Genomic DNA, 24553 nt, shown 5'->3' with positions numbered 1-24553 from the left:
AAAATTTAACAATCTTGTTGATCAACTTAAGAGATGGTTACGGTCCATGGAGATGTTACTTCACGTCTATTACTGCAACAAGTACTAAATGTTCTTGGGTTAGGTAATTAGTAAGCATAACCGGTGATTAAAGTGTCGAATTCTCTCAATTTAACAAATTGTGACAGGACAGTATAGTCCCTGGAGGCTTGAAATAAACACCAAAAATAGCCGAGATTGTAAAGTGTTCAAGTATGGTGTAACCAAAGTATAACTTCTGGTATGTTATTATACCGCAAGATGTAATCCACTGCAAAGTAATTGACTTGGTCGCTGGGAAAATTTTGGTTTTGAAGTGAGAAAAAAAAATCTTTGCAATTCTTCCACACATTATACTGTTTAATCTGCGTATTATTCTTATTATTCAATCAGACGAGAAGTATCTTTGTTAGATGACCTTGAAAACAGCAGAAAGAGTATGAAACACCATGACTGTTTAGTCCTAAAGTGAAGTTAGACTCTCTTTTTTCTGTCAGTTCGAAGTGAATTTGTTACATATTTTTCAAAAGGTTGACTTTATAGTTGTGATTCATCAATAATTGATAATGAAAAATGTAAAGGATAAAATATAACCACCACCTAGGTTCTAAAAAATGTTAAAAATTTACGTTGCCGATACATTCAGAACAATGTTTATAGAAATTTCCTATGGTCACATTGATTATTTATTAATTTTTTTTTGTAGTAAAATATAAAAATTGAACACAATTATGGCAAAAATGTAGTCAATTTGACTTTTAACTTTGCACTCTGATGGCCATAATGTCACTTTCATTGCATAAAATAAGGAATGGCTAACGCAATCTATTCTTGAATGAGAAAAAAGATGAATTAACCAACAAAATAAGTCAGTTTCACATATCGCAGCAGTGTATAAGTTCAGTGTGACCTGATAATACAGCTTAAGCTAAAATGCGATCTATCTAAGTTTTCACCCATCTAGTATAATATTGTTAGTTTCCACTTAAATTGAGCAGATAAATTTCCTCTCATAAAATGAAACTTTCTCAATTTGATTTCTGAAATAAAATGTAATTTAAACAATGCTAAGAAAAATACTAGATGATAGGGAATTAGATTTTGAGAAATGTTTCCTTGGTTGTGATCGATAGCTTGCCATTTGATGTTCGTTCACCATGAAGAAGGCTGTTAAGGAATCCTCGTGTTAAGAAATGCTGGGTTTTATTTTTTAAATTGTAGCAAATTTACCCTACTTTCTAACATGTGTCAGAAGGTCAGCAGTTCAAATGACTTTTGTTATTCTTGGCAGTGAGATATAAGATTATATCAGTGAGATAATAGTTTTATGTCAGTGAGATACAAGATTATATCAAGAGATATTAGGCTATATGAGTTGTAGTGTATTAGTGAGATGTTTGGTTTTGTCAGTGAAATATAATATTGTATCATTGAGATGATAGATTATGTGAGTGATATTATAAAATATATCAGTGAGATAATAGATTATGTCAGTGAGATATTAGAAAATATCAGGGATATTTTAGATTATGTCAGTGAGATAATAGGTTATGTCAGTGAAATATTTAAAAATATCAGTGAGATGTTAGACTATGTCAGTGAAATACAAGAAAATATGAGTCAGATGTCAGATTATGTCAGTGAAATACAAGAAAATATCAGTGAGATGTCAGAGTATGTCAGGGAGATGTCAATTTATTTCAGTGAGATATTTGATATCTTAGTAAGATGTTTGGTTTTGTCAGTGCACCAACAATAGTCAGTCAGTCAGTGAGATACAAGTAGATTACTTTTGTGATATATCCTTTAATATCAGTGAGATAGTAGATTATATCAGTGAGATGTAAGATTTTGTGTATATAAATGAAAAAATAGATATCATTATTGAAATTGAAAAAGATTAGTGAAATATAAGATTATTGTATGTATTTCCAGTCTGTCGAGGCTCGCTTCCAAATCGTTACATGAAATTACAGTTGATTTGTCATGGAACTTGATAATTGGTTGCTGTTGCTGTGTCTTACCATGTCTGAGTCATATTGTGTCGTGTAAATTGTCTGGCGTGAAAAATTTCACTGAAATTGTTTTTATAGTGTGTGTTCTGAACATGTCTCCAAAACATTTTTGTCACCTCTATGCGAGACAATTGTTATTGCGTGAAAAAGCAAATACAACTGTCTCAAGCTGTGGCGATGATTTGTTTTCTAAGATTCTGTAAATAGATCGATTCATTAAGAACAGTTGATGGTTATTTTCCTCGCACCTTCCACCGACTCCGTAAAGTGTAAAACAGATATATACTTGGAAGCTATTACAGAATTAAAGTAATTTTCGAAACCAGACTCTATGTCGTAAATGTGTTTATTTCTTGTACGGACGTCTGTAACATGATTAAAGCCAGCTGTATCTGTGGTTGTAGAGTAACGATACGTGACAATGTCACTGCCATATTAGGCAAGGTTCCGTCTGATCATCGGGATAACCTTCAATGATTAATAAGAAACGATGGCACGAATTAATGAACTTGCCAGAACGGTGATCAAAGAGCCTAAGGGGGAAAGTGAATCTGTCATTAATTTCACTTATTGATGTAGTTAGGGTTTTTTTCTGGCCAGAAAAAAAAATGCAGGGGAAAGGGGGGAGAAAAAAAATATCTTGATGTGTAAGTATGACATCGGACAGTTATGCAGAATCGTCAGAGAATGTTGTAGCCAAGGTTTCAGGGAAACGCTATAGAACGTATATTAGATTGTAGAGTTACGATAGTCTGTATTAATGAAACAAATTGGGCCTCATCAATTGTTTTGTGCTTTTCATGTGTCATGTGATACATTTATAAATAATAACCAGCTTATGAAGAAAAAGAAAACAAACTGACCAGGTTTTGACCATTTTCAAAGGAGCTGTTTTTTTGGAGGGGTTTGGGTTTTTTAAATATACGTGGGTATTGCATGCAGTTAAGGAGACAAATTTACTGAATATGTGCTGCTTTTATGGTTATCTGTTTAAATCCAACTATGTCAGTCTGATCAAGTTTTAGATTATAAGTAAATTCCAAATTTTATATCAGTTTTATGGTTTTTCTGGCGGCAGATATAATGGGAGGCCCAATCTTTGGGTCCACAGCATTACTTTATATCGATCTTGGTAGTAATAATGTATCCCAGCCACTCCCACCTTGACTTTTCTGTGGTAGCTTTTACAGAGACATTTTTATTTCCTAGGAAAAGGTATGATAACATATTTTAGTGCCCTCGTGAGATATTTAAGAAACTAGAAGCCGACGGTTAATTAATACATGTCAGTCATCCTTGTTACACTGTAGACAGCGTGTTTTGTTGTTGTTGTTTTTAGTCGTATGTTCTAATTTGTCTTTTTATGAAGTTTGATTTTATTGGCTATAGTAACAAGTTGCAAGTTTATTATCAGGCTTCAAGAGTCGGGGCATCTATAAGTTAAGAAAGTATCGAAGAAAATATCGGTATTTTTTACCAGTTAATCTTAAATATTTTGCACTGGACATATAAAAGCGATAGCACTGGTCAAAATTGATGCAACAAAAGGACAAAAACAAAGATACAAAGATATTACAATTTTGTTGTTCCTTTCATTGTCATACATAGATGTAACACTGACGTGAATTTTCGATATCCTTCTGTATCAATGCTTTCTTGATCGGAAGAAAAACAAGCTTGAAATTTAATTTTTTTCTTCAGTCCCCTTTTATAAAGCAAAAATAATGCAAGCTTTAATGGGATTGTTTGGAAGATATCATGCATTTGATTTGATCGAGGAAAATCCACATGTTCGAATTACTCACCATATAAAGTTCTCTTTCCTAGAATCAATACAATATTCATTCCTTTGAACCATTGAAAATGCCCTTTTCTGAATAAAAAAAAAAGAAAGACGAAAAAACACCATTACCGTTACATCTAAGAATCTTTTATAAAAGTAGAAAAAAAGTGATTTAAGGGGAATTGATTTTAAGACGAAATGCAATAAAATTCCATTGTAAAAGGGGAATCGTTTGTTTGTCATGGGTAAGAGTTTAGGGAGAGAACAGAGCTACCATAAATATAAATGGTTTATTGATGTTAAAGTCATGTTCAAGCATTTCAATGAGAGCATCATATTAGATGTATTATCGTTTATTTCACTTGTCAGAGTCCATTAGAGGAATGCATAAACAATGTTTATATGTAGGAAATAAAAAAAACCGAAGCCTTGATTTTACTGGAGCAGTCAATTTTCTGGAGCCGTTGAAAACGACGAAGATTGATTTCATGCTGGAAGGATACTGTTAGTTGCGGTTAACTGCGATTGCTGTTAGTTTTTCAACGACCGAGATTGATTTCATGCTGGGACATTACTATTAGTTGTGGTTAACTGCGATTGCGGTTAGTTTTGGCTCTAGGAAAGAAAGCACCCTGTTGAAAACGGCCGAGAGTGATTTCATACTGGGATGTTACTGTAAGTTGCGGTTAACTGCGATTGCGGTTAGTTTTTCAACGACCGACATTGATTTCATGCTGGGACGTTACTATTTAGTTGTGGTAACTGCGATTGCGGTTAGTTTTTCAATGACCGAGATTGATTTCATGCTGGGATGGTACTGTTAGTTGCAGTTAACTGCGATTGCGTTTAGTTTTTCAATGACCGAGATTGACTTCATGCTGGGGTGTTACTGTTAGTTGCACTTAACTGTGATTGCGGTTAGTTTTGGCTCTAGGAAAAAAAGCACCCTGTTGAAAATGGCAGAGATTGATTTCTTGCTGGGATGTTACTGTTAGTTGCTGTTAACTACGATTGCGGTTAGTTTCGGCTCTAGGAAAGAAAGTATCGATGATGTTTGACATTGTATCCAGACATCATTTGTCAAATTGATTTAAGATTTACATCTCTTTATGAGTAGGTTCTTTGATGTGAATGTAATGTAATATATTATTCAACGGTTAGAAAATGGATGTAACAGGGATTGCTGAGTGATGAACTTATTTTATAAGACTCAATTGTTGAAGAGACTTGGTTGTGTACATTTCATGCAAGAAGTTTGTGACTAAATATCTAGTAGCGTGATGGTAGTGTTTTATCATTCTTTAGTTGATTAAATAGAGGACATTGGTCGAATGTAGGTTCAATACTAAACTATACTGTGTAATTGAACAAGTTTCTGTATTTGGAACTGATAATTATCAGTTTTAGGGATATTAAGATGAAAAGTTGAAAATGGGTCAGTGCCTTGGGTAAGACTACAGATTTGCAGGCTGGCCTGGCTCTATGCTTGGTGATCAGGTCAAATCACTCTTTAAGTAAGGTAAAGGTCAAAACGTATGATATACATGTATATGTATATCTTCTTTAAATATTTTTTCTCAGAATTTATCACAGTGTTTCAGGTGATTGTCTCTTAGGTAAGAGATTGATTTTAAGATATTATTTCCTTTAAAATTTACAACTTTTCATTGCTAAGTGTTTTTCATTGTATGTATAAAACAATAAAATATAAATATTGTAATAGGATGGAATTGTTTGATGTGTATTAATGGAGATGTTCAAATCCCAGACACCATAAACTATCCATCACCTCTTGATCTGCATTCAGAACCAATAATTCAGTATCCAGTTGCTCTGTCAGACCCAATAACTCAGTATTCCATAGCACGAAAAGTAGTTCCTGTTACACAAAGTAGTTCCAGCATTTAACAGACTGTGGCACTTGAGAGGAAGTACCAGTCTGGGAAGTAATGAGCTCGACAAATAACCAGTCAATGCTTAAAACAAATCCTAGAAAATCGTATAGATTCAGTGAATACTGTTTCGGTTATTTATTTTCTCGTCCTCAGAATCACATTGAACCTATAAAAACTTAGATTTTACTGACCTTCCTGAACTTATAGTTGGCAATGCATTTGAGACTTCATCTTTTTAAGGTTTCAAGGAACACCAGTCAATGAAAACAACATTTTTTATCAGTTTCTGATAGTGAGTTATGGTGTTTAAGTTTGATATATCGAAAATTTATTTTATTCATCTGACTTGAGATATGCCACTGTAACGCTGTTGTCCAACGCGACATTGTACTTTGTAGCTCCGAGTAGGACTTGAACTTATGTTACTATGGTAACGGATTACAGTTGCTTATGAGGCAGCCAGACTGAAGAGCTGGAGCTAGTAAAATTTAGACGTGGTTTATTGGTGTATTATTGCTGCAGACTTTATGATCAAAAGAGAAGAGAACAATTATCTTAATTATGAATTCTTTCTTGAAACATTACCCATCAGTCAGTTTGTCTGGTTCATATTTTCGACCACTATACTCATGTTCCCACGCAAAATAAGAGTGAATGACCTTTTTGTAGGTCGGCACAATGGAAAACTTCTAAGAAAAACCATGGCGACAGATATTAGATTTGTTGTAGCAATTTGATCACTGAGATGGTACTATTTTCTTTTCATGGGCATACAGACTGGAGGCCTTAGCTAAGCTGGTGTAATAAGATCAAGTATTTATGGTGGCCGTCTTCCATTTTCTCTCTCCTTTCTACTTGAGTTGATGTCCAACTTATTAAGTTGATGGCTGGTTAAAATCCCCAATCCAATCACAAGAAAATTGGAAGAAAAAAAAAGTTGCTGAAAATCTTGACAAAGCTGAGGAAAACACTGCCTGCAGAATATAGTACTATAATTGGCAAGATATTACTTTGAAGATTGTAAAGCAGTCCTTTTTACATTTAAGGCAAGTCCTTGCTTGACAGTCGATTGTGCGGATCAAAGGGAGAAAATGTGACTTATGATGTTTCCTATGCTTTGAATAGACTTACTCTGGAATAGAATATATTTTATTTTGTGTTTTCCCAGCTAATCCTGGGTACAAACAAACTTAAACAGTTTCGAAAATAAATTTGTCTGTTTTATTTTAAACCTGGGCTTATCAACTGCCATGTTAACTAAAACTTAAAAGTTTGACTGTTATCTTAAGGACATTGTGTTTAGCTGCATAAAACTTAAAACTGACTTTCAATTTTTGAAATTAATTAAACTTTCATGAAAAATTGAGATTGACTTTAGCCAATCAATTTGTTGATCAAAGTCTCCTTTAATTGACACTGCCTTCTCAAACCACCCTGGCAACTAAAATATTTGTTGAATTTTCACTACTTCTTTTGTGAAAGTATAGTAAAAAAAAAATCATTAATTTCCTTTGGACTGATTGAATTAATGAATAAAGTAACCTTTAAGTGTTTTCCTTTTTTCTCAAATTCACTTCACTTAGTACAATTTTATGTTCTTGTATAGATTTTCTGTGCCATTATTATGAAACTATCTAGAAAAGGTTTAGTGTTCAACTAGAAAAGGTTTAGTGTTCAGTCACTATTTTTATAAGCTATATGTTTTTTTTTTCATTTATATTGTGAGATTTTTGTTTGACTAACACAAAACTGTAGAAAACCTGATACTGATGTGTCAGATATTATTTTTAGTATAAAAAAAGAAAGGGGGAAAAAAGAGAGAAAAGAATCTATTATTGTATTTAAATGAGATTTTACATTACTCTCTTATAAACAGTACATTGTATCAGAAATAGTTGATGCCTAGCTGGGAGCAGTATTTATGGTTCAAGAAATTATTTATGAGCAAGATAGACAAAAAATAATGAGCATAAAAAGTATATTGCATAGTTTGAGGCTTTTTAGACGTGAAAATTTCGTGACGAATAATGGACATGTTCTGAAAATTATTCCGGAACAATGACAGTTAACGTGATTGGACAAACGTAGCTGGGAAAGTATCACGTACGTATGACCGTTTGATCTTTACAAAGTTTTACAGACTGGTATCGAGTCGTCAAGAAAGATGACAAATAAGGCGAGTGTTGATAAATAAAATAGGTACACTGGCAAACAAGTTTGAAATAGAAAAATCAATCTGATTCTGCTTTAACAAAAGAAGCTTGTGTCCCTCGTCTGATAATAAATGACAAAATGATTTATTAGTTTTGGGTCGGGGATGGACGTAGAGAGAAAGCCGAGGATTGAAGATGTTCCCGATGATCAATATTCGTTTCATCTGACTTGTGTCAATATCTTGAAGGGAAAAACGGGAGAAACGTTCCGGTTCCCGTACTGATTTGAAATAACTCTATTGGATGGCCGATAACGAAAGTATTGCTTTAAGGGGGAAAATTGCCCGATATTTATAAAATGGAAAAAAGACCTGGAACAAATCACATTCTGTAGTATGCTGTGAGTTATTGAAGGCTCCGTAAAACTTCGGTAATTGAAATCAGTTTAGTAGTACTTATTTGGGAAAAAAAACAATGTAAGAATTGTTTTAGCAGTGAATAATACTGGAAAACATTATCACAAAAGGTGACTTCTTCAAATTAATGTAAATTTGACATTAAATAACATTTCACTTGTAAAGTTCTTCGTAATATATATATAAGATTATTGTGTGGAGGTGAAATAATTGGCTAGGAAAGTAATGGTATTGTTATTACGAACAGTTGGAACTTAAAAGCAGGCATTTCTTTTCCTTTCTAAGAGATGGGCAATCTGATATCAGAAAAATTAGTTTCATTCAGTGATTTTCCAATATATATTGGACGAACAGTCACTAGCACGGCTCATTTCAGTGTACAAGGAAGGTCTGTGAGGATTTTACTTTCTTTGGTATAAATGGAATTCTTGTGGGTAATTTCAGTCAGTTGGAACAGTTAGGAGACATTTTCTAGACTGTATTATTGTTCCAGGAATATATATTAGAATATGACAAATTATTTTCCGGCATACGATATGCTTAATCAAAATTCTAGACTTATATTTCTACGGAAAAATGGCAGTTTGACGGATTCATTATTTATTACCATAGTATAGGACATATTACTTATTTTATAGGACATATTACTTATTTATTGCGTTTGATTGGAAAATTAAAAAAAATCGTCACTTGATCAATAAGGTAAGAATTTAAATAATAATTTTGATGTGATATTTTCTGATACATTTAATTATAATTTAATCATTATTTAATTAGGAAACAAGAGGGTTTTGTTGCACTGAAAATTGAATTAAAAAAATTATTATGATAGATGAATTATAAGCCGGTGATGATCATTGAATTGAGGGAGACATATTTATAACATCTTACATACTTTATGTTGGTCTCAACACAAAATTCTGTAAGCATTCCCTCCCAAATTTTCTTGGTAATATTTACTCTATTAATATCAAATTTATTTTGATTAAAAAACAAGAAAATTACTTCAATAAAAAGCAGATAATTCTATTTCTAAGAAAACTTTTACTCCTCCAAGGTTGTCTTGTATTAACAGAAATATGGAAGCCTCAGAAATTGAAAGGAAATAAAATGAGAGTTCTGTTTATAAGTTCTTTGCCACAAGTTAAAAAAAATGAAATGGAACCAGTAAATAATGATCTCCAAACTTGGCAAAAATGGAAATTTTTGCAGGCTAAGTTTGATTAAAATAGATAAAACAAAATCCCTAAACAACACCTAAAAAATTACAAAATTGAAAATGTTGCAGGCTTGGTTTTATTGAGTCCAAAACCCCTAGGACCGGCTTAAGCAGAAGTTAACATTTAAGCCGAAATGGACGTTGAGTGTAACCTACCATCCAAGTCCTTTAGGATAGGCTTTTACTAGAATTCACCATTATATTACAAGAGAAGCATATTTTATTTGAGGTGCAGCTTTCATATGCAGCAAAGTTTTACAAGTCCTTGAAATAATGATTAGGAAAAGTGCGTCATCAACGTTTTTGGTTCATTTGTGGAAAAAAAAATTGTTTTTTTATTAATCCTATTTTAAGAATTTAATTACCAAACCCATTTGAAGAGAGATACAAAAAAAGACAGTGTTAAGGATGGAAAATATTCCATCCTCTATTTTCTCCTGTTTTATCATTTCTATTTCAAATAGTAGTTAGTCTTAATTTGTCCTCAGTTGTTGTCGTACGTCAGACAATAGGGCCTGAGGTTACGAGTGAAATGAAAAGTTTTTGGTTTCAGTATTGATGAAACAAAATTAAATGAGAAGTTTTGTAGAGGTATATTACGCTGTCTGATACCGGAATCTGCCTTGTAGCTTGATATTTTTGATGACATATTGAAGAGTTATTGCCCTTGCTGACTTATTGAGATTGCACTTTGTCTGTGAGTAGTTAAAAGTAATAAATATCTGAAAAAAGTGATCCCTCGGAAGCATTTCATGAGCAAAATTACATGAAAATTGCAGATTTACATTCTTCAACAGTGGTGGTTAAAATTAATATTTTTGATATGTTGAGTTATGACCCCTTTTTTGGTTTCTTGCAAGAGCTGTATCTGAAAGGTTTTATATGCCAAAGCTCTTTAAGAGTGACCTCCCTTTAATAGTTTGAAACTTTCTGACTTGAGAACTGTAAATTTCAAATAAAATTCTGAAACATTATGAAACTTTATACTTTTAAATATTTCTTTCCATGTTCAAAAGGTCTGGATTGTAACATAAACTAAAACGTCATACAAGCAAGATGGCTTCTCATTATGTCCCTGGTTGCTAGCGGCAACTTATATAACATGCAGCATGTACAGATGTAGAATCAGCCAGCACATATCTGTGAAACCTGATCATGGTCTGCACTTTGAGCTTTTCAGTCAGTGCATAGCTTGAAATTTTCCCTTAAAAATGGCTTTGAAAGACTGGAGTCTATGTATTTCTTAGCTCCATCAGGTGAGATGGTTTTGACCCCTGGTGTTGCTTTAAAGTTTGTAGCACCCAATGTAAGTCAAAACCATCTTTCCTGTTTTGGTGCCATATAACCTGAATTATGTTGGTGCACCATAAAACCAAACAAAACAACACAACAACAAAAAATTTTTAAAAATTCCCTTATGGTATTTATGAATGGTTTGTTCAGATTGAAACATGGATATGTCCATATAAGAATTTTTGTGTGGTAAGGGATAAAAAAATACAGAATTACAAATAATATCTTCAGTCTATGTAAAGTGTCAGTTTATTATCCTAATAACATGTTGTAGAATTATGGGGAGAATGAGGATTATAATTATGTAATGAGCAGATGGTGACAGAAAATTAGAACTCCACATTTCCGTGTGATTTGATTATGTCATAAAATAAGACGTTCAAATCTTCCTGCTTATTTACCAATGATGAGGTAAACCACAGTTATTGCCACTAGTCTTGGTGGTAAGAGTGGTAGATTGTTGACTGTGAGGATTTATTTTTAGAAATGGGGAAAAAAAGAACAAAATGAAATAGATCAATTGAAAACATTAATTTTGATTTGTGGGTCAGTGTCAAGTTATATAAATGCAAAATTTTGTAGGAGTTTATATTAACAACTGTTGTATGAATATGTAAAAGAAGTATTATTGTATGAATACATTCAAATTTTGTGTGAGTACATGACAATCATTGTATGAATATATAAAAGAAATATATAGTATTATTGTATAAGTACATACAAATTTTGTGTGAGTACATAATAATCATTGTATGAATATATACTCACAAATTTTGTGTGAGTACATGTATAAGTAAACAAAAATTATTGTATGAATTATATGAAAGAAATTGTGGCATGAGTATATAAAAAGAATTGTATGAGTACATAGAAATTATTGTCTAATGAACATATATATAAAGAAATTATTGTATGAGTACATAGATTTTATTGTTTAGTATGATTTTATATACTGAGTACTTACTCAGATGTATGTTTGAATACATACATACATACAAATTATTTTACAAACGCAACAAATTATATTTCAAAATATGTCTGGAAGAAAATAGATTAGATTTGTAATGAGTGCTTGGTACCATTTTAGTTACCTTATATTGACATGGGTTTTCCTTTTTGCCCTTTAGCAGTCTTACTATATAATACTACATATAACAGAAATATAATATTATGTAAGAAATATATGTAAGAGAAATGAAATGGTGGAATTAATTTGAACCACGCAAATGTCTCAAAATACGATTTTCAAAGAAATTGTATGGAGGATAAACTTACTGGCAACACTTAAGTGTATTATAAGGTTTACATGTATATACATGCGAAATGAAATTGTTGAATTATTGAACGGTACGAAATAGAATATGAGAATGCTTTGATTTATATAAGAAATAAATGATACAGAAGTGAACGGCACTTACAAGTCTAAACATGAAAATAGAAACGTAAAAGGATCTAATGATAAGAAAACCATATATAGAACGTAATGAAAAATGTGAAAGTAGCTTTAGTGGTATTACTACAGCTGTTATTGAGTAGGAATACACTCCATGTATCGAACACCAATATCGCTCCTCAGCTCTCGTGTTCGTTTTCTATAGATTAATTACAAAATAAGTCGTGTAAACCCCTTGTGGATTGATTTGAAGTGAGATGACTGCAAATCAAGTCTCGTATATAAAAGACATCATGTTGAGTACACAGGAAATTACTACTCTATAGAATGAGGGGAGAGGAAAAAAAATAGTTCCATCATGCGAACCAGAAAAAAAAGTTCCTTCACCTCTTGTTTTTTTTTCATTTCAATGGATTGTGAGATGGTTGCAAGATTGTGTCCAGTCAGAAATAATTTCAGTTGATCATGCTAACGATGTATTAGCGATGTATTAGCGGCTAGATTATTATCTTAATTAGATAGAAAAAAATCTTAAATTTATTTCTCATTATATAAAGTATGTGATTATATTTTTTTTGTTGTTATAAAACTTTGAAAATGGGATGGGATGGGGGGTTGTATAATAGATGGACAGGAAATGACAAAATTTCCTGTTCAATATGAACAGGACTTCAAAAGCTGGGCTAAAGGGAGGTAATTACATAACAAACAAAACACATACATATGAGCCGCGTCACGACAAAACCAACATAATGGGTTTGCGACCAGCATGGATCCAGACCATCCGCGCAGTCTGATCAGGATCCATGCTGTTCGCTTACGAACCCTATAACAAGTAGAGAAACTGATAGCGAACAGCATGGATCCTGATCAGACTGCGCGGATGCGCAGGCTGGTCTGGATCCATGCTGGTCGCAAACCCATTACGTTGGTTTTGTCATGGCACGGCTCATATGCAAATAAACATCAGTATTGTGAGAAATTGATAACAAATTTTTTTTTCCTTATCATTTGGTCCCTCTTAAGATTTTTTACTATCCTTAATCAATTATGTTTAAGTAAAAAAGAGATGTATGTATTAGATACCTCAGCATTGTTTAAATATAAAAAGGTAAATTTTCAAAATTCAATGCCTTTATATAATTGTATATAGTTAAAACAGGTTTGAATCCCTTTTATTATGTCAGGAAGCTTAGTACAAAGGTTGGTTGTTCTACTCAAGGCTTGTGCCTGAAGTAATACACAAAGGGGCATCTAAGGTCTTCCAGCAGTAAAGCTGGACATGGACAAGATTGCAAAACTGAAAGCACTGTAACACTATTCAAAACTGAAAGCACTGTATTCAAAACTGAAAGCACTGTATGCTTATTTCTTTAGACTTCTCTTATTGGACATGTTTTACATGTTATTAAATGAAGTTACGTTTTTTTGTCAGCTGAAAGTCTAAGCCATATATATTTACACGCAAAAAAAACAATGCTGATTTTCGTTCCAATTTGTGAAAATTGCGAATTTTGAAAATGTTTAGAGATTCTACAGCGGATGCCAAGTTTCCATGAGAATTAACTGAATGTAAGTGAGAAAAGTTAGGCTGGAAATTTTCCATATACACGGAGATATAACCTATCATGGAAATTGTATTAAAATCGTGTTAATTGATAGACTAGGCAATAAATCCTGCCTTCTGAGAATATGTAAATTTCTTTTTCTTTTCACTTTTCATTATTGATTTGGAAAGGAAAAAAAATCAACTTGAGCAGAAGGTTAATTGTTTTAATCGTGTAGATGAATTGAGAAGTAGACTTTATGGATTTCCATTGTTGCTAGGCTTTAATGCTAGCAGCCAGAAATTAAAGGTCTTAATTAGAAGAAAACTGTCGACAGTTCATCTATTAGAATCGACAGAATGGGAATAGTAACAGATTTCCTGTCTGTAGATGTGTTTAAAAGTGGAGTTAGAATTTAATTTGGAATTGATTTTGGAATTTCCCGAGTCAACTGGGATTACGTGATGGGAAAAGCGGAAAAAATTATAGTTATTTGATGGGATATAGTTTGTTAAAGCTGTGTTATTTATGGTTTATTCATTTAGTGGCGGGAAAATGATGCAGAATAATAACGTCCCTGAGGAAGAATAAAGTGCATTTGTAATAGTACTTTGCATTGAGAGACGAGCTTGTCACTACCCTTAGGGAGGACATAGACAATAATTGTAACAAAAGCATAGATATGCGATGATATACATTTATTTGTACTCAATAGACATTATCCGGGACTCGGCAAATGTGGGTTTTTCCCAGCTAACTCTTAGGTACAAACAAACTTTTACCGTTATAGCTTCACGGCGCACTACCCGTCACAAAAGATTAGTCGTCAATCTGTTTAGCTTAATTTTCAAGGCTTTGTACCTATGGATTAGCTGGAAAAAAACATAATTCTTAATTCCAGAGTCTATTAGTACATGTATAATTTATCAATTTATTGTACAAAGTTCAAGATACTGCATAAATCGTAAATTCTTGGTAATGAAATGAAATAATCAATATGAATAAAAGCACTTAAAATATGAACCTCTTTATCTTCATTCTTAATGAGCGAAAATGGAGCTGCCATTGATTCTTATTCGAGAATTTAATGCAAGTTTGTTATTGACAATTCATCACATTACCATGTTTTCATAAAATCATTAAAATTCATTATACTCTGCAGTTAGTTTTTATGCCCCCGCTTAGAGTTTGGTGGAGAGGGGAATAGATTTACCCTTGTCCATCTGTCACACAGTCAACAGTAGATTGACAAAACAGTTGAAATATGGAGGCATCCAAGCCTTTTGGACACATTTGTTGTTTCTTCTATATCTTGATGTACCCTACAATCATTCACCACCATCAAAGCACTGTAAAAAATTTTCAATGAAGTTCCAGCAAATTAGCACTGGATCAGAATCACTTGCCAATTCTTCTAATTTTGATTTTCTTACCTTGATCTTGATTTTTTTTGTTTGGATATTATGTCATTTTCCATAATTTGTTCATATTTGTCCTTTAATGCTATACCTTTTGTGTTCATTTTTGTCCTTTAATGCTATATCTTTTGTGGAGCATATAGTTAAAAGTTGCAGATTTGTCCTACAAAGAAACAAACTTTTCATTACTTGTTGCATCAGATTTTATTGCATGAGATATTGGTGTCTTCTATGACTGTGGAATTTTTGGTTTATTGGGTCAAGATCAAGGTCACGGAATCTAAAAATAGATTTATCTTCTTTTCACCATTGAAAGGGCATGTTGGTGTTATTTGTGATTCACAGGTCAAAAGATTGTAAGGAGTTGTTTGATGTTTTATCATTAAGACTTCCTGTCTACAATTTTATAATATTTAACTACATATGTTTTATTTCTCTCTTTTTCAGTTGGACATTAGCTCCCTCTATCTGTCCCTGAAGATATTAGAGTCAGTGTGTGTGGGTGCAGAGAAAGTATACCAAGATGAGCTCACGCCAACCGGAGATCTGGTGCAGCTTGTGGTTGCCACGGCATCGAGCATCATCAAGGGAACAATGGACCTGGACGAGGTTGAAGACGAGACATTCAAGTATATGCATAAACAGATGATAAACAATGCCATTAAGAATGTCAACAAACTGATTTTGGTAGGTACAAATTTCTAGAAATTTTATTATGATCAAATTTTGCAATGCCCTATAGAAACTGAAGATTTTAAAATTGTGAAGTGTTATAATGTGTTACTGTTAATCTGACAGGAATATGACATCACTATTAGATTCTGACTTTTCTGTCCAAAAATAAAGAACCCGTATATTATTCTACAATGGCTGTATGTTTTGGCCACAAGAAAGGTCTTATTGGGATATGAAAAAAAAGAAGTTTTGTATTAATTAGAAAATGTTGTGGTTGTTTCTGTAAAGAAATTTATATTTATTTTAAAAGATGACATTAGCTTAAGAGATACTTGTACAAACTTTTCATTATTGATAGCATTCATTTTGTCAATCAATTCTTTTAATTTATCATTTAAAAAAATCTTCTTGTATGCAAGCTTCTTTATAAGTTATGCTTATCCATATAGTCCTGGCCGTACAATGTTACACAAGTTTTCTATAAAATTTCCAAAAAAAAAAAAAAAACAGATTGAAGCAAATATCTAAATTTTTAAAGAAAACACATTGCATGTTCTGAGAAACAGTCCTAGAAATAATATGTTATTTTTTTATGTAGAATAAGCTGTTGTCAGTTGGTATGCAGAGAATTGTCGCAGAGAATATTGAACTTGCACAGAACATGACCGTGAAACAGGATTTCATTTTTTTTTACGTGATCTGCAAGAATATCTGAAACCTGTTGTCACTTAAAACAAAGTGCTTTCTAGCATGTGCATCAATCAATGATAAATTGTCAGAGAGAAACTGGTTTGAAGGACCGTCTCATTTACACCCAATAATTCCTAATATGAACATAAAACTGCCGCCAGCTTAAATGTAGGCTATCCATCATTCAAGTTGATTTTTATGCTAAAGTTTTCTAAAAGCACAACACCTCAAAATTCATGCAAATTTGTTTAAGTTGGTTTTATGCTAAATTTTTCCAAAGCACATCTGAAAATTCATAAAAATTGGTTAAAATTATTTTTTATGCTTAAGTTTTCCAAAGCGCAACACCTGAAATTTCATGCAAATTCTCAAATTTAATTTTATGCTGAAATTCTACAAAGCATGACACCTCAAAATTCATGCAAATTCTCGAAGCTTAATTTGTATGCTAAAGCTTTCCAAAACACTATGTATACCTTAAAATTCTTGCAATTTTTTTCTTCAAGTTCAGAAATTTTATAAAAATGATTCAACCACAGTGAGCATATCCACAAGTAAAGAAATTTCATTGTATATAAAGTTTAATTTTACCAAGTACAAAAAGGTTTTCTTCAACAATTCTGAAAAAAATGAAAAATTTAAAAGACAAAAATGAAACCTTTTTTCACCATCTTTTATTGTTCATTATTTTGCATAAAGTCTATTGAATTATTTATGTTTCCAGACAAGAGAATTCTATTGAAATAGAATTACTCTAATCCCTCATGATCTTTATATCTACTTAAAAAATATTGATAGACATAAAAATTTTAGTAAGAGCATAGAAAAGGTCACCTGTCGTATTATACAGCTTGCTTTATAAATAATTGGAATAATGCTGTTTTTTTCGTATGACAGAAAAATAGTTTTGAACCCTTTGTGTGCTGTCGGTGACATTGTCTGACTTACACAATCAGACTTGTACAATCAAATGATAAGACATAATCGATCAGACGGACAGACATTTAAGACGAAATGGTAAGACATTTAAGACGAAATGGTAAGTCATTTAAGACGAAATGGTAAGACATGTACAATCAGGCGGTAAGACATTTAAGACAAAATGGTAAGACATTTAAGACAAAATGGTAAGACATTTAAGACAAAATGGTAAGACATTTAAGACGAAATGGTAAGACATGTACAATCAGACGGACAGACATTTAAGACGAAATGGTAAGACATTTAAGACGAAATGGTAAGACATTTAAGATGAAATGGTAAGACATTTAAGACGAAATGGTAAGACATGTACAATCAGGCGGTAAGACATTTAAGACAAAATGGTAAGACATGTAAGACCAAATAGACATTTAAGACAACATGGTAAGACATGTTCAATCAGGCAGTAAGAAATTTAAGACGAAATGGTAAGATATTCAAGACAAAATGGAAAGACATTTAAGATGAAATGGTAAGACATGTAAGACCAAATGGTAAGACATTTAAGGCAAAAGGGTAAGATGAAATGATAAGACATGTAAGACCAAATGGTAAGATTATTTAAGACAAAATGTTAAGACATGTAAGACCAAATGGTAAGACATTTTAGACGAAATGGTTAGACATGTATAATCAGGCGGTAAGACATAATCAATCAGATGGACAAACATGTAAGACTAAATGGTTAGACATACAAAGACAGTCAGACATCATTGATATGTGCATTGTTTACTACCCTGGCGAGATTTATTTTGCTGTGTGTTTAATTTATTTATTTATTTTTCAGAATGAGCTGAAGTTTCATCTTGTATTTGAAGAGCCGGTGATGTCATCTAGTGAGGTTTTATCTGTCTGGGCATCAAGGCACTCCGTGTCTGACAATCATACCCTGTCAATCGGAGAGACAAAGTTTAAAGTCCCCTCTCATTTGGGCTCAAGTAGTAATGCAAAGATTTCTAGACCGGGAAGCAGTATCGATGATGTCATAGTTGGTAAAGCAGCCAATGAGAAGTGTATACAGAGTCACATGACATCATTCACTTTAAATCCATTTGGTTTGGAGGACAGAAAGAAGGTACTGCCTTTATTTGTTGCTCAGCTTCATAATGCTTTTCTTTGTTTCTTTTTCCTTTAGGGTAATTATACCCCAACAAACGAAGTTTAGGGGGGGTATATAGGAGTCAGCTTGTCGGTCGGTCTGTCGGTCGGTCCGTCGGTCGGTCCACATCATGGTTTCCGGACGATAACTAGAGTTTGGAATGAGGTATTGTAATCAAACTTGGTATATAGCAACCTTATGTGGAAACTCCGGTTGGTATTGCATTTGGACCCCCTGGGGTCAAGGTCAAGGTCACCGTTACTAAAAATAGAAAAATGGTTTCCGGACAATAACTAGAGTTAGGAATGAGATATTGTTATCAAACTTGGCGTATAGCAAGCTTATATGAAGACCTGGGTTGGTATTGCATTTGGGCCCTCTGGGGTCAAGGTCAAGGTCACTGTTACTAAAAATAGAAAAATGGTTTCCAGACAATAACTTGACTTAGGAATGACATACTGTAATCAAACTTGGTGTATAGCAAGCTTATATGAAGACCTGGGTTGGTATTGCTTTTGGACCCCTTGGGGTCAAGGTCACCATTAGGAAAAATAGACAAATGGTTTCCGGACAATAACTAGAGTTAGGAATGAGATATTGTAATCTAATTTGGTGTAAAGGAAGCTTATATGAAGACTTTGGTTGGTATTGCATTTGGGCCCCCTGGGGTCAAGGTCAAGGTCACCGTTACGAAAAATGATTTTCGGACAATAACTAGAGTTAGGAATGAGATATTGTAATCTTATTTGGTGTATAGCAAGCTTATATGAAGACCTGGATTGGTTTTGCATTTGGACCCCCTAGGGTCAAGGTCACTGTTACAGTGTTACTAAAAATAGAAAAAATGGTTTCCTGACAATAACTAGAGTTAGGAATGAGATATTGTAATCAAACTTGGTGTATAGCAAGCTTATTTCGAGACCCCAGTTGTGATTACAATTAATTGAAATATTTCTTTGTACACAGTTGATAGTTTGTGTTCAAATTTTTCTTCAGACTACTTTTTTTTCAAAAAGTCAAAGTTGTTGGTGGGGGTATTAATCACCTTCAGTGATAGGTCTAGTTTGATAGTGTTGGCTACAGTTATGCATGACTATCTGATTGTTGATCCATTAATACAGTCATACTGTAACTACATATACAACTTGCATAATGTTATAAATTATTTAAGAAGAAAATTAGTAAGAGAAAATAAGTAAAACCAGACTATGTATTTTGCATAATTACCTTATACAAGCCTTTGTCACTAGTATAGAATCAGGCTAGCCTGAACTCTGTACCAGTCTGTACGGGCTGTGGCACTGTAGGTTGCTCAGTTAGATAGGCGAGTTTGCACGTCCGTGCAGTCTAAACCATTATTTAGGTTTTTAAAAAATGACTGCTTCAGATTTATGCCTTAAAATCCAAACAGACTGCAAATGACTGCAGCAAATTTATAACGGACCTTCTGAGAAAATTTTAAATGACAACCTTGGAATTATTTGTCCTCAAGTGACTATTTTTATTCACAAAGTTAGTGTTTCCTTCAAGGTTGTATAGTTTATTGTATTTCCTGGTTACGTTCATTACGACAACATTATATAAAAATTTTCGCTCCATTACTTGACTACAAGGTACTATTACTTTAAGCATTTCCCTTTTCTAAAGTAAACCTCTTTTCTACCAAGTAATTCTGCCATATAAATTAGGTCAAACATTTAGATAAAAGCACAATGTACATTGTGTAAGATTAAAACTGTCAGTTAACAGCCTCTGAAGGTTGAAACACAAGTTTTTGAGTCTTGGAATAACTTCTCTGGTGTGTTGAAATGTCGATACTTCTTTTAATTCGATCTGGTCGGGGTTTTTTTTCCTTCATTTTCTCAATACACCATTCAAAGACGACTGTAAATAATTTCTCAAGACCAATTTTTTTTGTGACACGGTGAAACTTCAATATACAATTAAAGGTCTCCGATACTAGGAAAGCTTGCGTGGGATATATAATTTACTGGGGATAATATAATTTTCCTCCGAATCTATGCATACTCAATCACGGTAAAATCTCCAGTTGTCATGCACAGAGACTGGGAACAGCTTAAGTCTTGGGAATTCACCAATTTTCTCATAATTTTACTGCTCGATACTTTATTTAGCATTAATAGGTGTGATCGTTGTTTCAGAATCGCCAAAAGATTGTCTCGACCAATAAGGATCAACGCGCTTTTTTTTGTTGTTGCCAGATTATTTCCAGATTTCGACACCGTCTTTAAACTTGTTCTTTATATTTCATTAAGACGAGAGTTTCATTGAAATCTCACTTTGAAAGAATTTGTGATCACTTTTTAACCCCGGAAGTTCAACCACTTTCTCTGTATAATTATTGATAAAATGGATGCAATGTTAACAGTATCTTGTCATGTGGTGCTGTTTTGTGCTGCACCTTCTAATCAACAAATACAACCGTAACTAGAAATATGACATTTATGATTTTATTGACAAGCACTGAAAAGGATAGTGTTATTTTAATAATTGCTTGAGTTAATTGTTGAAAAAGGAATCATAAAGCTGCATGCTTCAAGATAAGCCAAAATAATACAAGAAAATCGAACTTTAGAAAAAAGGAACTAAGATAATTTAAGAAAAAGTAAAAAGGTTCAAGATTCAAGTAATCACATGCATGAATATGTCATTTAATGATAGTTTTTGCAGTATTTTTCACCATATTTCTGCTCTGTGACTTAAGTCAGTAATTAAGAGCTATTTGTGTATAGTTTTACCTTTTTTGGTAATTTCTCATGGACTGTAAGGGCCGTTTGCAATCAGTTAATAACTTCCTTAGTTCACTTCACAATATTTTACTTTTAGATACAGTTTTAAATACATTTTCAAGAAAAATTTCATGAAACAATAAGCATGAATGTCGAGTCATGTGCTGCTTTAATAATGATAGCATATGTCTTGAGCATTGAATCACATGCCTTTGAGTCACTGTCCAAAGTCAGCACAAATTAACTACGTATACCAGACATTTATTTCATCATTATAATAGTAATTAAATTAATCAATATCATTTCAATTAAGTCTGAATAGAAGATGTTTACAGTATTTCTGTGAAGGTTGCTATGGGAAACAAAGATCTATAGTTGTTTTGATGGGTAGATTATATGAAGTTGTTATGTAGAGGTGATATGATGGTTGCTATGGAGAGGTTATATGATGGTTGCTATGGAGAGGTTATATGATGGTTGCTATGGAGAGGTTATATGATGGTTGCTATGGAGAGGTTATATGATGGTTGCTATGGAGAGGTTATATGATGGTTGCTATGGAGAGTTTATATGATGGTTGCTATGGAGAGGTTATATAATGGTTGCTATGGAAAGGCGATATGAAGGTTGCTATGGAGAGGTTATATGTTGGTTGCTATGGAAAGGTTATAATGATGGTAGCTATGGGGAGGTTATATTATGTTAATTATGGAGAGGTGATGTGATGATTGCTATAGAGAGGTTCTATGATTGCTCCCACAGAGATGCTAAAAGATGGTTTCTATAGACAGGCTACTATGATAGTTGCTATGTGGAGAGGTTATACAATGGTTGCTATAGAGAGGTTCTATGATTGTTGCCATAGAGATGTTAAAAGATGGTTGCTATAGACAGGCTACTATGATAGTTGCTACGGAGAGGTTATACAATAGTTGCTATGGATAGGTTCTATGATTGTTGCTAAGGAAATGCTATATGCTAGGTTGCTATGAAAAGGTTTCATGATAGTTCTTATAAAAAGGTTCTTTGACTGTGGCTATGGAAAGGCTGTCTGATTATTGCTATAGATAGACCCCTGTAGTGGTTGCTATGGGGAGGTTTATTCTTCTTTTTTTCCCCTTCTGGGAAATCTATAGAATTGATGATGTTATTCATATACTATGTCAACATTAATCCTGTAGACGAAAATTGTTATTGATATAGACAATTGTGAGTAGTTTCCAAGCCTGAGGCAAAGCACTTTTATCCTGATGTATGGAACACAGACTTTCATAATAATCTGTGAAACCTTATTTATGAAGTACTGTCCACAATATGCCTTTTTACAAGTAATCGAAAGGAAAAGACCAACTTTATCTGACCTGTAATAGGGAATGCAGCTTCCCATACATAGTTTATTCATTCATTGCTTTATTCAAATAAGACATATTCAGTAAGAATTTTTATTCAAATTAGACATATTTAGTAAGAAATTTCATAGAATTCAATAAATATCTGTCGTTAAAATATTTTAATCAAGGATTGAGTATATCTTTAGAAATTTTTACCTAAAATTGATGACTGTTTTTTGTCCAGCTTGAAATATGGACAAGTTCATTTAGATATTTAGTGTGTTCTTAAGCTGGTAGTGTATAATTATATGACTGTTAAAAATCTAGTGTATACCTGTATAAATTTTATTACTGGTATGTTTAATAGCATAGTGAACAAAGTAAGTCCAAGGGCAAAGCTTTGTACAAGTATTCTTACTTTGATGTTTCAAATGAAAAATAAACATGATGACTGGCCTCTCATAGCCGAAAAACATGTGTTTAACAAGGACGCAAGCATGCTTTTATAAAGAAAGTTACATTTATTATGATTTGATTCAGACGCGTCGACAAGACACCGGAATGCCCTCAGGAAACTAAGGAAGACCGAAACACACTGTGTATTAATTATTTTCGTATTTTCATCTCTTTTTTTCCCCTCTCATCTTCATGCACAAATGATCGTTTTACAAAACAAAACTGAACTACAAAAGTCGTATTTATTCATTTGCTTTGTTGAGCACGTATCTAAAGGCAAAAGTTTTTCGTGAGAATTGGTTTTGCTCCGACACTTACCAGTATGCAAAGTACTGGCCTCAAACGGTCTTTGTTGGGATAAAAACGTCCCAAGTTTAACCATCAATTCTCTGCATTTTTGGCCACTTACTCATTGTGGATATAAAGTAAAATGATATGTCGTAATTATAGAGGTGTCTGCATGAAAGACCATGTAATTTGTTCATAGTTTAAACTGTGCAATCGTTGTACGGGAAAAAGTGCAACATGTTTGATGCAAATGTACGGGTAAAATGATAACGAAATGAGGCGAGTAGATACTCTTCGGAGGAAAAGGTGAAAATAGTCATGAAGGAAGTAGTGTGCTCTTGTTTGCGTCATAGGAAGTGTAATGGAATAAGAAAACTTTTTTACTCTCCTTGTGTGGAAGGAATAAGAAATGCGTGTTGCATCAAATTTTCTGTTTTGTGGACTGGAATTTGTTACAGTTATCTGACAAAAGTTATCTGCGATGATTGAGATCTTACTTTATATAGAAAAAAGCCGTGTATGAAATAAGAGTTGATTGGAAGTAGGGCTTGATTGAGTATAGAGAATTGTGAGATGAGGATGGTGCCTGAATTGGAATTTTAATTTTCAAGGAAATATCTGTTCATTTGTAAACCAGGAAACTGCAGAGGCTTTCATACTTGCATATATAAAATGTGGCTAAGTAAATCCAATTATTGACTGGAAAATGATACTTTGACTGTTGTAAAAAAAGCTTTGAAGATTATTACAAAATCAGTAGACAGGTAAATGATGTGGCAACTTTTCTTTATAGAAAGCAAAGTTTTTTGTTTTTGACTTTTTGTTCCATGTCTGTGCCTGATTGAGAAACTAAATTAAAGAAGATTCTCATAAATGGTCTTGCAATGAATGGCTAGACGATAAAAAAAGTTGTACATCAATCAAACTTTAAAGTTTTAAAGGTGTTTTTGGAACATTTTTGAAAGTTTTTGTGAAAAGTATACTTTTATTGTAGAAATTTAATCATGTTTTCTTTTTCAGGATTTGAAAAAAAATTATTTTATCAAAATTTTTTTCCGTCATTATATTTTACTATTTATTTATAATGAAGAGAAAATGTAAGATAGAAATATCTGCTGTACGATTTTTGAAAG

At 32.9% G+C, this 24553-nt stretch overlaps 1 protein-coding gene across 2 annotated transcripts in view; it reads left to right on the top strand.

Moving 5' to 3' along the window:
- Window positions 1-24553, top strand: part of LOC132720382 (polycystin-1-related protein-like) — a 173676-nt gene that overhangs the window by 118158 nt on the left and 30965 nt on the right. For both annotated transcript variants that reach the window (XM_060704511.1, XM_060704512.1), the window contains 2 exons: window positions 15598-15837; window positions 18284-18571. In XM_060704511.1, the coding sequence (XP_060560494.1) occupies window positions 15598-15837; window positions 18284-18571 (528 nt within the window). The remainder of the gene's footprint in view (window positions 1-15597; window positions 15838-18283; window positions 18572-24553) is intronic.

This window comes from Ruditapes philippinarum, unplaced genomic scaffold, assembly GCF_026571515.1.
Source record: "Ruditapes philippinarum isolate M1 unplaced genomic scaffold, ASM2657151v2 ctg605_1_1_1_1, whole genome shotgun sequence".
NCBI lineage: Eukaryota > Metazoa > Mollusca > Bivalvia > Venerida > Veneridae > Ruditapes > Ruditapes philippinarum.
This window is presented reverse-complemented; position numbering and strand designations above follow the sequence as displayed.